General features: G+C 36.6%; 1 protein-coding gene across 2 annotated transcripts in view; it reads left to right on the top strand.

The window, feature by feature from the left end:
* CACNA2D1 (calcium voltage-gated channel auxiliary subunit alpha2delta 1) overlaps positions 1–17,140 on the top strand; it is a 393,756-nt gene that overhangs the window by 45,508 nt on the left and 331,108 nt on the right. For both annotated transcript variants that reach the window (XM_061989208.1, XM_061989201.1), the window contains exon 2: positions 8,895–8,976. In XM_061989208.1, the coding sequence (XP_061845192.1) occupies positions 8,895–8,976 (82 nt within the window). The remainder of the gene's footprint in view (positions 1–8,894; positions 8,977–17,140) is intronic.

Below are 17,140 nucleotides of genomic sequence, written 5' to 3'. Positions count from 1 at the left end.
CTTGTGATATGAGATTCAGGCCTAGTCTAGTTTTTATCAAATAGAATGTATGATTTTAGTGGAGTGTCTGTGTTTGTACTAGAGCAATGAACTTAGTCCAGATAGTGGACATTGTTTAAGTATTAGTTACCAAAGGTGAAGCAAAGAGAGAGTGAGAGGCTGTTTATGTGTTATTTTGAGAGCCCTCAGTGGGGCAAATACACCCAGGTCTCTCCAGTGGCTACTGCTCAGTGAGATCTACATGCTGAGTCATATGTTAGATTTTTAAACAAAATTATTGTTTTTCATCCAGTACAAATTAGAAACAAATCAGGGATTCTTCATTTTGAATTTCCATTTCTCAGTTGCAAAAATGGTAACTAGATTTTGAGTTTTGAATTTTTTTTTCACTGCTAAGCAATAAAAGGTACTAGACATATATCTGAGTATAAAAGATTTTAATTAAACATCTGAGGATTATTGACAGTCATTTAGGCTGAAAATTTGTTATGTCTTCTCTGTTAAACTGTTTTAGAATTATAATATTTTTTATTTAAACCATAACAATTTTTAAGGATTTTTTTTTACACCTTATAGTATTTTTGCAGTTGATTCTATGTCAAGCTTATGTTAAAGATTGAGTTTAAATTATTAAATGATATTTTGTGTAACAGTTATTTCCATTAGAAGGGTATTATTCATGTTTTTTGGTAGGAAGCTTTAGACTCCAAGAGAACAATTTTGGCAAAGTGAAGGGAAATATTTTGGAAGCAGAAGCTGTAATTATGAACATGTGTGGCTAAACACCTGTTAGCTACTTGATTTGTACTGAACAAGCCTATAAAATAATCTAATTGCACCCTGATCCTGGTTCTTGGCAGTGAATATCATATATTACTGGTAACTCCTTTTGGTAACTCCTTTAGACATTTGAATGCTTTGAAGAATCTACCACATACTTGTTGAAGTGGAAATTGCAGTTACAGATACAGAACTAAACTCAAACATGAAAAGAAGAGTATTTCAATGGGAGTGAGTAGCAGTGAGTGGATCCAATCTCTGTCTCAGAGAGAGATGTTCCCAAATCTATCCTTGAAGCCTTCAAGTGGAGATATTTAGGCAAAGTTTTGTTGAAAAGTATGAGAGAAACAGTCATTCGAGCTGTGCTTTATGGCTACAAAAGTAATGCCAAGGTAAAAGGAGTTGGGCCTAGATGTTCTGTGTGAGGATGGAGAAAGGTTTCTGCTTTTGGAGGCACTGAGGCGAACACTGAGCAGCTCACAATGCCATTCACTGTTGGCTGTTTCCATCATGGAACCTTCCATTGGGACTTGATAGTAAGAAGCAAACCATTTATTAGTACTTAGCCAGTGACTGGGGTGTGATAGGTCTGCCCTTCACTTGCTGTGAGCCATTGACTTTGTCCTAGAAGTCAGTGGTGGAACTTAAATCTACTGAGTTGCTGGCCAAATCAGGGGGCTGTTCCTTCTCCTCCTGTCTGTATCAATGCTGCATCACTGCATTTCTAGTTTCCCATTTATCTGTGATACAGAGGGATTCCTTGAAAGAGCAGCTGATAAAGCAGTAATTAGTGAGTGCACTTGCATGCACGTCCTGTGAAGGCTACGATGGACAAGAACTATGTATAAAGAAGGAGAGTTTTCTGTCTACATTTGACTGTTTCTATGGAATGACAGATAATGACACAGGAATTGTGTCTCGCTTCCCAAATATTTCAACTTGACAAGTGTAAAATAACTATCCTAAGTAAGGATTTTGAAAGCAGGAAATGGCAAGATAGTCCCTCTGGTCTTGGCTGTTGGGGCTGTCATATCTGGAAAGTACTTGCAGACTACATGGCCAGTAGCTTGTCACATTTGGGCAGATAAGACAGGCATAGAAGGCAAAAAACCAAAGTACGTTTTCAGTTCTTCATGCCATCCGAGGAAATATCTTTGCCTGTAGAGTAGAAGATGCATTTTCCATTTGCATGCACAGCAATAGCATAGCTGCCTTATTTCCCTCACTCAGTGCAATAGCTAAATGTCATGAATTAATCTATGCTTTGCTTTTAGTACACAGAAGTTCTTTTGAACATTTACAGAAAATCGTGTGATATATTTTTCAATAGATAGCTGGCAGTGGATATATGTGCCTGTATCATTGCATTGGAATAAAGTGGGATCTCCTAACACTTGCAGCACATGCCGCTTTTCACTTAAGATTCCTTAAATTCCTAACAAATTACTATTTACTATATAGAGTATTTATACTATAGTTGTAAATTGTAATACCTTCACATAGTCCAATAACAAATTTCCAAACAGCAGAAAAACGTGTCTCTGGTTGCTGAATTTAAATCTCCTCTGCTCTGTGACATCTAATTGGACTATTTTAAGATCTGGAAAATTCACAAATGCTTATATGGACTACTTTGTTTTCATTTCTAAATTGTATAAACCTCTTCTATTCATTTCCTGGCTATACAGTGGAAATTCAAGAGCTTGATCCGATAACCACCATTTTTTAGTGATCTTTACATCAGCTCTCCATATCCAAACCTTTTCTTTCCCCGAGTTAGAATCAGTGAGATTTTAGCATGCTGTGACAATTTGTTTAGTATTTCACAAAGTCTACTTTTATTAATCCTTCCAAAGTCTGGTTCTCTATAAATCTATCCATCCACTCACATACCTGAAATACGTGTACTGTCAGCTTAATAGGTCATCAGAATATCTACTGATACTAAACTCAGTGGTTGTGCAGTAGGAATTATAAATGCAGCAACAGGGGTAATGTCTGTGTAGAATGTTAGTCATTCAATTGTAACATATGTTCTTTCATGTGCCTTCTACTATAAATTAAAATAACAGTTTCTGTTGGCCCTTTAGGGTTGCCAGGAGGGACAAAGAATGGGTGAGAATCCTACTTTTATGATAGTCCTGTAGCCTTTTTTCCCCTCCTTCACTGACAACAAATCTAAAAAAATATCCTGAAATTGAGGTTTTCCAGATCAAGAAAATAGAATCAGGTTAGCTTGAAAAAATACAGCAAGGCTTTCTTTCTCACTGTTCCTGTATCTAATCTTACTTATCTCATTTTTCAAGCACCACTTTTCTATTGAATTAGGAGCAATCTGTTGTGTATTTTTTCCCTTTTGATAATAGGAGAAATATTAACCTATTTTGAAAAAAGTTCTTCCTCTTGCTACTTACAGCTTTTATTAATTGCTGTTATTTTTGTATGCAAGAACTACTCAGAAACTTGAGCGAAATGTAATCTTAGCTGAGGAGAGCTGAATGTGGATCTCCAACATACCAAGTGACTTCAATGGACAGAGTTAAGTTCTATGTGCATTCAAGCAAAAGTCAGCTAATGGACCTTAAATTAGTGTGAGGTATGACAAATAGTTACATGAATCTACTTTCCTTGAAGTCAGCAGAAAAGTAATGCATCAGTTTCAGCAGGAAACAGTTTATAGCCAGCCTGTCCACATCTAGATCTCCCAGTTGCTTTTATCCTTGTAACTGAACAGTGCTCTGCTCTGCAACTATTGTTTGGTATATAGGTTTAACATAAAAATAGATTTTAATAAACTTAAAAGAAAACTTTCTTAATCTAGCACCTGCTCCAAGTTCTACTTGGAACAGGACTAAGGATGCACCCGTGAAAATCCTTGGACATAGGAAAGGTAATTATCTTTAAAAAAAAAAAAGGAAAAAAGCACAAAAAGTAAAAAAATAAAGCTTTCCATGCTATCAACACAGCTGCTGTGCTAGGCTAGCTAATAGTGTAATGTGGATGGATGGCTGGCTCTGTAGTATTCTGTCTGTTTCTTCCTCAATTTGATAACAGCCCAGGAGATAGCAGCAGGTTTGTACCTTCTAATTCCCTAGTAAATGACTTGTGTCTGTCTGTCTTTAATCAGACAGTCCCCTTCATCATTCAGATCACTTAGAAGTTGCTGTGGAAAGGCATATGTGCACTCCTTTGTCTAGTCATTGCTTGATATGGGGAAAGCCTGTGTGTGGGAGAAGGAGAATAAAATAAATTGTACTGCAAAATGTAATCACCTTTCAGTGGGAAATGCACAGCAATATTTGTACCAAACTAATAATGACAGAAACAAACCAACCTTTTGTACAAGCTTTTCATTGGTGCCCTTTGCAGAAAAAAAAAAAATACTCCTGCTTCTTTAAGTCATGGGAGCTCACGTTTGCTGTGACAGCTTTCCAATTGTTAAATAAACTCTAACCATGAGCAGCTGTCAGACAGATATTGCACTACAGGCTTCAGTTAAAAGGAGCACCAGACAAGCATTTCAGTGCCTAAAGACTCTTGTTTCATTTTTTTAAAGACATACATGTTTTTCTTTAAACATACAATTAGATAAATGATTCCTTAATGGATAATAAAGTTGTATTTTAAACATTTTGCCAGAATTTCCTGTGAAAATGATAGGATGTGACTATTTCTGAAAAAGTCTATGAGGAGCATTTTAGTCTGCTGGCAAGATGGGAGAATTGAGATTCAAAAATCTTGACATTAGGTCTTATAAATAATACTGATGATGTTATTTAAATTCTTGTGGAAGGCAAGAGTAATTATTCTGAGCTTCCTCAGAGCCGTAGAATGCCATTTTATCATTTGTACTTTTCATAGTAATCTAGAAAAACCCTTTTGAAGATATTACTTTTTATTACGCTGCACCCAGCTGTACTGCCTATTGTATAAGAAGTAAGAAAAGAGTTTTCAATACAGAAGTTCTAATAGGTCAAGATGAATATGCAAGAAAATCAGCTTTTAAATATGCAGTCAACACTGGAAGAAACGTTATCATTACATTCAAGTTACAGCTGGGGAGGGACATTGCCATTACATTAGAATGAAAGCGAACTTTCCCTATTCCAGTTTAGAAACCAATATTGTATACCTTAATATGCCTAAAAGTCAAGCATGCAGCTTAGCTACTCTGGAAAACATATACTAGGAATCAAAGTTTTCCAGGGCTCTACTAGAGGCAATATAGTAGATACGTAGCTCATCTCATCTAGATGAGGACAGAATGGGTCAGTTCTGGAAATGCTTTTTCACCTGGATTGAAGCAAAAGCATAGTTCTATTGCAAATTAAAACAAAACAAATCAAAAAGTAAACAAAAACTAATGGGTGACTAACTTCAAAAGGCAAGGTGTGGGATAATTGTGTGGAGGGAGGAATTCTGAATGAGAAATAAGAAGCATTTATTGAGAAATCAAGAATATTTTTGCAAGTTAAAGAGGAAAATGTGCTATATTTCATTTAGAAGTAATAGTAGCAACAATAAGTTTTTAAGAGTGACTTCTTCCAAAATTTCAAGTTTAATTACCTACCCAATATATGCTCTTGCCATTCCAGTTTTCTTTTAAGACAGAGAGCAATATATTCAGTAAAAATACAAAGCAGTAGGAAACGAAACAAAGTCAATTTAAAAATCAATCCTCTCTCATTTTTTCTATTGACTTCTCTTAGAAACAACACCCAGAATTTTTATAACCGAAGTGGATCGTAAAAAAATCTCAGTGTGTTCAATTATTTATTTTATGCTTTTGAAAACAGTTTTCACTAATGGGTTTCACTGTTTCACCTTTCATACACCTCATTCTTTCATACAGAATAATCGAAACCATTAAAAAATGGAAAATTATAGCATTTTTGTTGTTGTTCATACTTGTGCTTATGAGTTGGTACTGCTCTCACAGGTACACATGATGGGCTTAAAGCCATGGTAAACATAATACACCATGACAGGTGATTTTAAACAGTTTTCTATACCAAACTAGATATTACTATTTTATAAGGGATTTGTGAAGATTTAAACCAGGAAGTTAATTTATTTTACAACAAATTTCGGAAGGCAAAGTTAGAAGGGAAGGTTTGGGAGCATTAAAACAACAGTGAAATCAATTGTAATAGTCACTGAAAATATTATTGGTTCCTAAATCTCAACATGTATCATTTTCATATGGCCATGTTAGAGAAGTAGGATGTGAACAAGAGAAGAAATAAAGTAGTGAGACTACCCTTGGAGACACAATGCAAAAGGAGAAAGCAAATACAAATACTGATTCTGTTGACCTGTTGCACCTGTGAGGCTCTGCTGAACGCCCATAGATGAACATCAACAAGAATCTGAAGTAGTCTAGTTATTATTTGGCTTGGAGATAGGTAGCAAAGTAACCCAAATGATACAAATGAATGCTAAAATAGCCTGAAGATTGGTCAAATCACACAAAGGGTAAGAAGTGTCAAGAAAAATCTAGAGAAATGGGCTGCTGAGTTACAGAGAATAAAAGAAGCCTTTGGACACCTGTCCCTCTGGAGGTGTTTCCCTTAGCAGGCATTGTTCTCTAAGCATTTAATGAGATGGTAAGCCCTGCAGCGGAGTGTTCTTGTGAGGCACGAGAGAACAAACTCAGGGAGTCTCCTATCTTCTTTACTCATTGTGATACCCCTCCCTGTTCTTTCTTACAATTTGTGACAGTGAGGGCTATAACAAATTAAGAAGTAGGCCCATTTTGAGGTAACTTCTCTTTTCATTCCACAATATGGAGAAGATATCTCTGGAAATTACATGTCAGTGAGATTTCTATTGAAGACACTTACTCTAGCCCTTCTGCCAGTACACACTCTTATAGATTCCAAGTCAAAGGCTGTATTGCAAGTGAAGAGGTTTACTCTAACTTATCAGCAGCTTAGTACTAATCAGCTGATGACTGAATGATGACTGAATTCTTACCACTTGTTCTAGAACCCATCAGTCTTTTTTAAGTGCCGAAGTGTTTGTCTCAGTAAGCGTTTTCTATATTCTATGTTACACCTTTTAATTTACACCTTTCACAATTTTCTGCAAATCTTTGTTCCTCATGGAGAATCAGGTGAGTATTTTATACTATGAAACCACTTATCTCAAGAATTTATAACTGTTTCATTTAGAACAGTCTTTTTTAAAAGACTTTTTTCAAGTTTCACCCAAATCAGAAAGAAATAGCTGCAAGCTAAAAAAAAGGTGAATGTAAATCTAGATAGTCACAACCTGTATAAGGTATCCTCTTTCATTGTTGATTTGACACACATAGTTGTTCAACTGATATAGTCTTCTTCCGAAGATTTTGGAAGTATAATGCAGCATTCTGTCAATTGGACCAGAAGTCAGTCTTCCTCAAATGCACGGAGATTTTGAAGTCTTCTGAATATTTCTATCCTTTAGGATCTAGATCAATTAAAACTATTTAATGATGAATGAGAGTAGGGAAATAATTTCACACTAAAAGTTATTTTATGACTTTTAAATTTATTTTCCAATTCAGGGTGTTTTAAGATGTAATTTTTATATGCCTGAAGCAACTGGAATGCAATGAGGAAATAATGGAAGTTTTGTACAGACAGAGTGAAATTATTGTTCTTTATTCAAAGATTTAGAACAGAAAAATAAATATAGAAAAGAAAGGATATGACACAATAGATGAGTCAAAGCCAGGCCAGGGGCTGGAGAGAGGATAAAAATAGTATAATGGGCAAATGCTATGGTTAATAAGAAACCATGGTTACAACTTGCTAGTTCAATTTCTGCTACAGATTTTTTGTGAAGACCTCAAAGACAGTTTGGCTTAAACCTTCTAGAAGTTCTTGTTTAGCATGTCAGAGTATTCTGCTTGTGGGAAATAAGATTCAAATAAGATTCACGAGAGATGGCGTATTGATTGGGGAGTGGCCTATTATTGATTGACAAGAAGAATTTGTCTCACATCTGGTACTTCTGTAAAAGTCAGTACATTCCTGTCTAGGTAGTTCCCATTCTTATTTGTGCACATGTTATTTTGGGCTGCCAGTAATTCCTTCATTTGGAGATCAAACTTTCTGGCTAGGTATGCCACACAACCTTCTTCTGAACATAGACCTCACTAGAATGAACAGACTTGAGACCATAGCTCTTCTCCTGTTGCCCAGTATGAAGTGGCACAGTAACGTAAAAACTGTGTTGAATTCAGTGCTTTTCCAAAGAGTCAGGTTTACTGAGCACAGGGAGATAAGCATGCACAGCAGCAAATTGCTTCTGTTCCCTGGTGAAATCAGGAACCAGGAGCGGGTGCACATTGCCAAAACAGCTCATGCTACCTATGCTCACTGCTGGCTGTCCCGCTGCTGCTTTCTGGAGTGTCTGGAGAGGGGCTACAGGCCAGAAGATAGGTTCTGGTTTGACAGCCTGCTCCAGTTTGCTGTTTTTCTCTGCTTGTGCTACCTGTTGTGAGAGGGACCTCAGGGTCCTTAGGTAAGGCATTGCTGGGAGTGAGCTGCAGGTCGGAGAGGTTGCAGTGATCTTTGCTATAACTAGTAATAGATACCATGGCATGTTTGGTTTACAGCTGGCTTAGCACGGTCACCACCACAGAAAACTGTATGAGAAGAATCAGGTCATCAAGGCTGGGCAAAGGCTCTGTTGGAAAAAAAACCCAAAACCAAACCAACAAACATAAACCAAAACAAGACAAAAAGAAGGTAAATTAGGCTCTATGGCATTTAGAAACAGACCCTGGTTCCTGTCAACAAGAGGCAGCCACAATGATGTACTTGTTGGTGAAGACAAGTGTCCTGGAAAGCACTAGTCAAGCTCCTACTGATGAAAAGTAAAAGAAATAAAAAGCCAGTGGCTCAGATTTGAGTCATCAAAAGACAACATCATCAGGGTATAGCAAGAATATTTTGATCCATTCCAAGCTTATTATTTTTTAGCACTCAAAGACCAGTCTTGTAGGTTTTATATTCAATTTTACTAACACATTCTGATTTTTCCTCCTTTTCTTCTACTATATAATTATTTGCAACTTCAATTTTCCAATTATCTGATTGGATGTTTCTCTGTTTTTGTTTCTATAGGATAAAATCATGGGTCGATAAGATGCAAGAAGACCTGGTATCATTGGCACGAACAGCGAGCGGAGTGGATCAGCTTGCTGCGGTGAGTAAGAAGATGCTTAGACTGCAATTACTAGAAACTGAAGTGAATGCTGTGCATCATCTAGGCATTACAATCATTTCATCCCAACAGAGTAAAATGATTCTGGGGAATTAAATTCTGCAGTGCTTATTGGGAAAGAAATGTACAACACAGGTATTCCATCAATTTACTCTGTTAATGCAGCAGCAATATTATCGTTGCCAATATTTAATCAGCTTTGCAGTATCTGACGTAAGGTTTACTGTTGTTACAACACTTCCACCTGAAGTAAGTGCTTTTCTGTTATATGTTTGTCAAATATGGTAACCAGGAAGCAACCATTCATGTATCACGGGAGACTATTTTTCTGACACATAAATGAGGCAGCTTTTGGTTAGAGGAAACACAGATGAAAACTGCTTTATTCAGCTGTTCAAATTTAACCCAAAGGGTGTTTTAAGGAAGAATTTAGTATCCTTTTGTCATTGAGAAGAAACTTTCGTGCTATATTCCATTCATAAAAGGTAAACACATATCTGAGGTCGCAGAAAAATGAAGTAACAATTCATAAAATGCCAGGAATATGCTGTCTATACAACTATGTGTGTGTACTTCAAGATCTAGTATGCAACTTCATGACCATATATTTCCCTCTTCCACCCCTATACATATCCCATGGATCCTTCAGTGAACTTATGAATCTCTGGGTTGTTGTAGGTCTGTATAATGAAGTGAAATTTTGCTGTTACGTCAGGAAAATAAGTTGTTCTGTCAGCAGGAAAAGCCCTTGATGTTGGGGAACCAGACATGAATCAATGAGATTTGGTTTTCAGAAGTCATAGTCTCCCTAAATGATCATTAAATAAAGGGTAGTTGTGCTTAAAGCCATTAAGAAACACACAGAAAAATCAGGTGCAAAGTTTTTAATATTTAACACTGTGTACAAACTTATTCCTTGACTTTAATAACTTTTCACCCAGATATCCACGTATCTCATGTGAATCCCGTCCCAGAAGGCCACTTTCTCTTTACTGGCTATAACAGAAGGCTAAATGACTAGCTCAATGTCCATGATTGCATTGTGGAAGCTTCAGTTAAGATGAGATCACCATCACACTATAGAAGGAAGGACTGTGTCACTGCTTGCACATGAGGAACATGGATGAAGATTGCAGAGATTATTTTAGTTCTGGCCTTTCCTAATATTTGAGTACTTCATATTGCAATGCAATCTAAGGCAGATGCTTTAGATGCACTTTTTAAATCCTGGAAAACCCCAAACTGAAAATGAAATCTTGAAATCCTAACACAAAGCATCAGTTTGATACACACATGGGTTTCTATCATAGGGTCTGAGCAACACAAAAATGTCTATCAGTTGAGTTTTCTGAGGAGCTGCAATGTGTACCCAGCATGGAATACTGATGAGATTTTTTTTGTGAGTGGATTTCATACATATCTGCTGACAGAAAACAATGAGGCAAATCAAGTAGCTCTTTCCAGATTTTAGTGAGGAGTTTCTGCTAAGAATCATAGAATCATAGAATGGTAGGGCTTGGAAGGGACCTTTAGAGATCATCTAGTCCAGGCGGGTCTTGAAGACCTCCAAGGAAGGAGACTCCACAACTCCTCTGGGCAGCCTATTCCACTGCTCCCTCACCCTCACAATAAAATTTTTTTTTCATATATTTAAGTGGAATTAAGAGAGGGAGGGTTCTTTTTGCTCATCTCTTCTAGGTGTGATCTGTTCTCTTCTGCACTTGTCGTGTCTCTTTTTCACCCCTGTCTTCTCATTCAACATCATACCTCTGATCCACCAATGGACTTCTCATGCCCTTCCTGCTGTGCTTTGTGGGCTATCTTTCATCTCTCCTCAACATATTCTATATTTCTCTCCCAGATTCTACTTTTACTTTCTACTTTCCTCCCTTACTTTGGATTCTTATCCCTATTCTAGGATCTCTCTGCTCCACTTTCCAATTCAATGTCTCTCTCTAAACTCTTTAGTATGCCTTAGCATTTCCAAAACATTCTGTCCAGGAAGATGTAGCCAACTTGTCCCAATACTCTTACTGAATCTCTTCCACAGATGTTTTTCTTCCCTCTTCTCACCTGTCTCTCCATCACTAATTAGCAGTCCCAGATCTGTAGTTTTCTCATATATGTTTTTTCTATTTCTCCTCCCCTTTTAGTCTCTTATGCTCTGCCTGCCATTTTCCAATTTGCTTCCTCCTACTTCCATATCCCAATCTTTTACCCTTTGTTATTCTTTCAGTTTTCGTCTCTACTTTCTCCCACTGTTTAAACCACAGAGTGTAGAGATGACCTGAGAGACCCCAAGAAGTCTGAGCTTTAGCTGAAGAGAATGTGTGACATTCTCTAGATGTGATGCTTTCTGGGCTGATTCTGCTCTCTGTGTAAGTTCTCAGAGATTTATCCTATGAAATCTCTGCAGTGGTCTGCAGGTGCTTTTAAGGCTAAAATTTGTTAAATACCAGGGAGTATAAAGTATATCTTTAAATACATGGGTTGAGTTTTTAATCTACAGTGCAGGACTATAGGGTATTTCAAAGGGAAATGAGTTAGAGAGCTTTTCTAACTTGAGCAAAATAGTGAATTAATGCCTCAACCATCTTGTTTGGCTTTTCCAATAATGAAAACCCACGACATTGACACTGTCACTCTTTTTTTTTTTTTTTTTCACCTGAGGAGAATGTCAGTTTATGTAGTTAATATCTGGAAAACTTAAAAGCTCCTAAAACAGACTTATAATGAGGACTACTGGGCAAACATAATAAGTAGTGCTCCAGCTTTACTTAAAGTATACCACAGTGACATTCACTCTAAAATAAAATACATTAGTCTGTGAATACTGTAGGTAAGCTTCTTTTTCAATGACAAAATGTGTAGCTTTTGTTATCTCTGAAAGTATCCACAAGGTGGTCAATATGTACTTGTAATCCTAGGATTAAATGCATGAAAGAGTGCTGTTTGCACGTAAAATATCCCTCTATATCAAAGCTCATTTTTTGACCTAAATTGCATAGTGTCTTTCTCTAGCCAGAAGGTTTAATTAGCTCTCCTGTTTGCAAAAGAGAATGTAAAGCCATGCAAGGTGCAAACTGTGTTATCTCTCCATATTTCCTCCTGTTTACAGCCTATTGTCACATCACGGTCTCATTTTTAATGACTTCTTTTTTTTTTTCTCCTGTTCACTGCTTGTTAAATGAACTTGCCTTCAGTTGTTCAAACTTTAAAAATACTTAACGGTCAAACTAAATTTTGAGCTTTATTTCTGACTTACTATTTCTTCTAACTTCTGGATTGTTTGGACTAAGTCTAGTCTTCATGGTTTTGGAAAATTTCCAAAAACAAATACATTTGTTTGGCTTTTTTGCCCCTCTTCCCTGCTAAAGCAGAATAATTAATACAAAAGGAAGCAATGTGCTCCTATTATGAGACAGCAGACAGCTTTCACTGAACAGTTGTAGAGCCAGAGTGATAGGACTGAAAAACTACACTTTGATCAAATAAGTTTTTGGTAGCAGAAATGTCTTTCCTTTTTCTAGGGAAAGTCAATTTTCATTTGGCCAAGTAATGAGGTTAAAGCTCATAGCAAGGATGTATAGCAGATTATAACCATTTCACAGCCTGGTGAACCTCTTCTTGGACTCAGCGGAAGAAGCCCCACTGCTTCAGTTGAAGTAACACTCTATAGCTGCTTCATAGAATTGAGTCTTCTATGAAGATTTCTCAAGTGACCAAGACGGCTCTCAAAGTAGCACAATTTCAACGTTCTTGCAGTGAATTAGTCCTTAAAAAAGAGGGTTTTTTTAATTAGCTGCTGTGCCATGGAAGTTTATGATATTTCCATAATTGCTGAAGATATTTCAGGGTTTGTCAGTGCTCTACATATTTGTGTGTGTGTTGGATATCTGTGGATCTTTATGCTGTGTGAAATGATACTACACAATGCTCTCTTCTGGAGAACTGTGAAATATTTTCTTCTGGCTATCATGGACCACTGGCTAAACTCTCAATTAATTTGACTTTAGACTGGGAGAGTTTTTGACCAGAGAGAAGGAAAAACCTAAAGTTTAATAGGTACATCAAAAGGATTAAAAAAAATCAATTAAACTCAAGCAAGAGCTCAGTTGAGATCAGTACCTCTGAGTACTCACAGACTCTGCAGTGTGGACATAGATATCCAGGGAGAGTATTTCTTGTATTAAAGGTGTTTACATTCAACATGCACTCAATTTAATGGAATCATGTTTAAGGAGAGGAATCTCCTCCTCAGAGGACAATTCCCTTGTCTTTGTTCATCGACAAATTTCTTGTAGTGACTTGGAATCACAGTCTTGTCCTAGTAACTAACTAATCTTCCTCTTACTTTAGCACATGTAGTAGAGCAATTGTAAACCATTGCAGCTTTCACAGCTTTTGAAAGGATCTGTGTAGGAAAGATACATGTTAATACACTCATGAATATTCCACATACTGTTAAAAAGGAAAATATTTGGGAACTGGTTTACTAAATTACTTCGGTAGAGACTATGTTTCTGAGACTATGAGTATCTTGTACAGTGTAACCTTTTCAAGCAATGGTATAATTGAATGAAACAGCAGACAGAGAGGCAATTTCAAGGAAATCTAATCTCTCAATCCATTTCCGTTTTGATACGTTGCTGCAAAAACAATCCATGTATGATGTTCATAAGGCATGCTGTTATTACAGTCCCAGGAGCTGTAGAGTGAACCCATATAGACTTGGCCTATAAATGATAGTCATTCTGAGACAGGAATATCATTTCTTTCTTCAGAATGAAAGAGCTACATATGGACATTTGATATGTGGTGATGAGTTCCATTCACAGGATGAGTCCACCAGCAACTGTTAGGGTTTTTTTTTTATTTATGTTATCTCTTGAATGCTGTTTCATAATAAATAGTTCTTTCTTGCTGAACAGCCAGCCGAGGTTCTGCATGAGCACATTTCATCCATTGCTCAGTGTGAGGTCTATGTGCCTAATGCACAGATGGTGTGAGTCTGCTGAAGCACTCAGATTGGCAGCAGATTCCCAGTCCACACTTTTAGCTTTTCAGGTCTTGGATCAGTCTCTAGAGTTTAACTGAGATGAGTGACTTGTAAGATTTGAACTGCCCTGGAGCAGAGATTTCAGGGAAGCTTCCTTCTGCCAGAAGGAGTTATAATATACGGGTAATTTTTAGATTTTATTTAAGTTAGTCTTATGTTCTAGAGGGTCTATGGAGAGAGGTGTACCACATTAGCTGTCATATATGGACCTGCTTTGCAGGGGGTTTGGATTAGATGATCTCTAAAGGGTCCTTCCAAGCCTTACCGTTCTGTGATTCTGTGATATATAGCTTGCCTTATTGTCTTCATGAACTATGCAGAGGTCTGTGCAAGGGAGGGCTTTAACAGTTTATTTGAACTTAATGTAAAGTTTATGTCAGAGGTAGTCTGAAATTTCTGCTGCAAAAGGCTTTTTGACAGACAAGTTAGTGGCATGATATTTCTGTGTCTCTTTATTTAAAATAATGAAGTTACTGGGATAATTTTTCAATTATTTATTAAAAAAATAATCTGACATGTAGAATTGAAATTTACTTTTTTTTTTTTTAAATGGTAAATTTATCAGGTTGGATTCAGCTTGATTATGCTTTAGCCAAAAGCAAACAGTTTTGTACCTCATGCTATTCTCTGATGAACTACCAGATGGACTTACGGGATATATGGCCACATCCCAGATTATACTACATTCACCTTTCATAAGGTCAAAGTAGTAGAGAGTTTTCTGACTGAGAAAAAATATAAAGAAGAAATGTGAAAACTCGATTTTTTTTTAAGATATTTTTTAAATTAAGACTAGCAACTCAAATAACATTGGTTCACTATGACCAATGAAAAAAGTCAGAGAAAAGTCCTTTCTTTTATCCTTTTATATCTTTTTGTTGTCATCAATGGAACAAAAGACTAAACTGCTTTTTTAAATGAAAAACAGAGAAGAATTTTTAACCATATAAAGCAAATAGAACTATATTTTGTGAAATGAAAATGTAAACAAAAAAAGTGTTTTAAAGTCATTGAAGCACTTTCTGTATCATCATTAGATTACCAGTTTTATATTTGCTGAATCTTCCTGATTTCAGGCCATTTTTATGATTGACTCTGATAGACCTACAACTGCAGTTTTCCACAAAAATGCAGTTTTCTTAGATTGTTTTTCTAAGGAGAAGGAGAAAAATCTGAAAGCAATGAACCAACCTTAATTTTTTAAATTGCTCTCAGAAATGTGTGATAAAATATTTAGTTTATAATAAAGTTTGGCTGAATGAACTGTGAATGAGGCTGGTGCTCTGAAACTCTTGAATTCTTTCTAAGCTTAAATTGGCTGTTATACAGTATTTACACTTTTGTCTTTTGCCTCATCCCTAAGGCAAGGACACCAGTTTGCTGTCTGAATGGGGTGTGGCCAAGGGAAGTGAGGTCAGGATCACTGATCGCTGATACAGTGAGACATAGGCATTTCAGACATTCATTGAGAAGTCAGAGTCCATTTACCAGAATTAATACAGTGGATAAGATGAGTTAGACTGGTTAGAGATTCCCAAAATACAGGGTTTTTTATAATACAGTATTTATAAAGGCATGTCCTCTTTGAGGTATTCGACTGCTACTGCTCTGTTCTATGTGGAACCAAACACCAAAGCAGCAGGCATTAAAATTAGAAGCCTCCAAACCGAATTCTGTTGAGTTTACACATTGCTAACCTATGTCAAGATGTCAGGAAAATGAAATTGCTTTTAAAGATGCATGCTGGGAAATTTTAAGACACATCTGCAAGTTCTTCTTCTAATCCAAATGAAAATTAAGAGATTGTCAAAACACAGGGAGCTTCATTTATTATTTGCAGATGCTACTGTCCCTCTGCTCCCTTAGCAATAAACTGGCATTTTGAAGAGTTCCTTCTTCCAGCAAGCAAAATCAGCTGTAAGTCACTAAGAATAGGCATCTGCACTAACAAAGCTTGCTCAGGCTCAAGGGAAGGGGTGGCCTAATATTATGACAGTTTTAATTACTATTTGATGATCTGGATAGTATTTGAGAAAAGCACTATTCTTGATTAATTTATAACTTTCCATTGACTTTAACACTAATAAAATCTGTCCTATTTGTGTTTATGTTCAGATGGTTTTCACAGAAGCTGAGAGCAAATGAAAGATTTTCCTGAAAGACACCAAGATCTGTGGTTAATAAAACACCAAACAGAGCCTATTAGTTACCTGCAACTTAAAAATTACCTTCGGGGAGGACAGTCGGTAGGTGTTAAATTGCATTAAGAGTAACTGAAGCAGGAGACAAAATTTCCTTCAAATAACTGAAAAATTACATAAATGCCTCCCTCAAAATATGCCAGAAATGCAGAAGAAATGTGAAAGACTTTTTTCCCATTGTTCTTCTGTTACGGGAAAGATTCACTTCTTGAACATGTTGTACTCATCATGAGCTGGGCGCTTTGTGCTCTCATTCAGCCTCATCTCAAAGCGTGAGCTAAAACTGCTGTGAAACCAATAAATGATGTAGCCTTATTATTTATAGTACCATATTGTTATCACAAGGAGACAAAATATAATGCCTTAAAATACATTTTCCTTAACAAAGGGAGATTTTTAGGTCTGTTTTTTGATGTCTGTAGAATAAGAGTTACAACGCTGAACCCGTGTTTTATGAAGGTTTCAATACAAAGTGACAATTACAAAAATTTCTTGTTAATTTTAAACTCTTCTAGACTACTTTGTTAATTATCAACAGTCAAAAGTGTCTGATGATTCCATCCTACAAAGTATCCCTTATTATCTACTTTCTTTGAGTAGACATCTGAGTGAGCCAATTGACTCTGGCACTACTTATACTCTCTCTGATGTTAAGTGAGGCATAAGTGTTCCCAATGTCTTGCAGAATTCAGCCTGAGCCTATTACCTAAGAACGAAATAGCTTTGATTTTTTTTCCTAATGTGTGCATCACCATTACGATATGTCACAGTTTTCAACACATTAGCTGCCCTGTCTCTTGTCACCCCAGACCTTTACAACAGCAGTGACCATGTCAGTGGTTCTGAAAAGCAATAGCTACAGTAAACTATTGGGATGGCTTTTTCC

The sequence above is a fragment of the Colius striatus genome, chromosome 1, assembly GCF_028858725.1.
Source record: "Colius striatus isolate bColStr4 chromosome 1, bColStr4.1.hap1, whole genome shotgun sequence".
Taxonomy (NCBI): Eukaryota; Metazoa; Chordata; class Aves; order Coliiformes; family Coliidae; genus Colius; species Colius striatus.
This window is presented reverse-complemented; position numbering and strand designations above follow the sequence as displayed.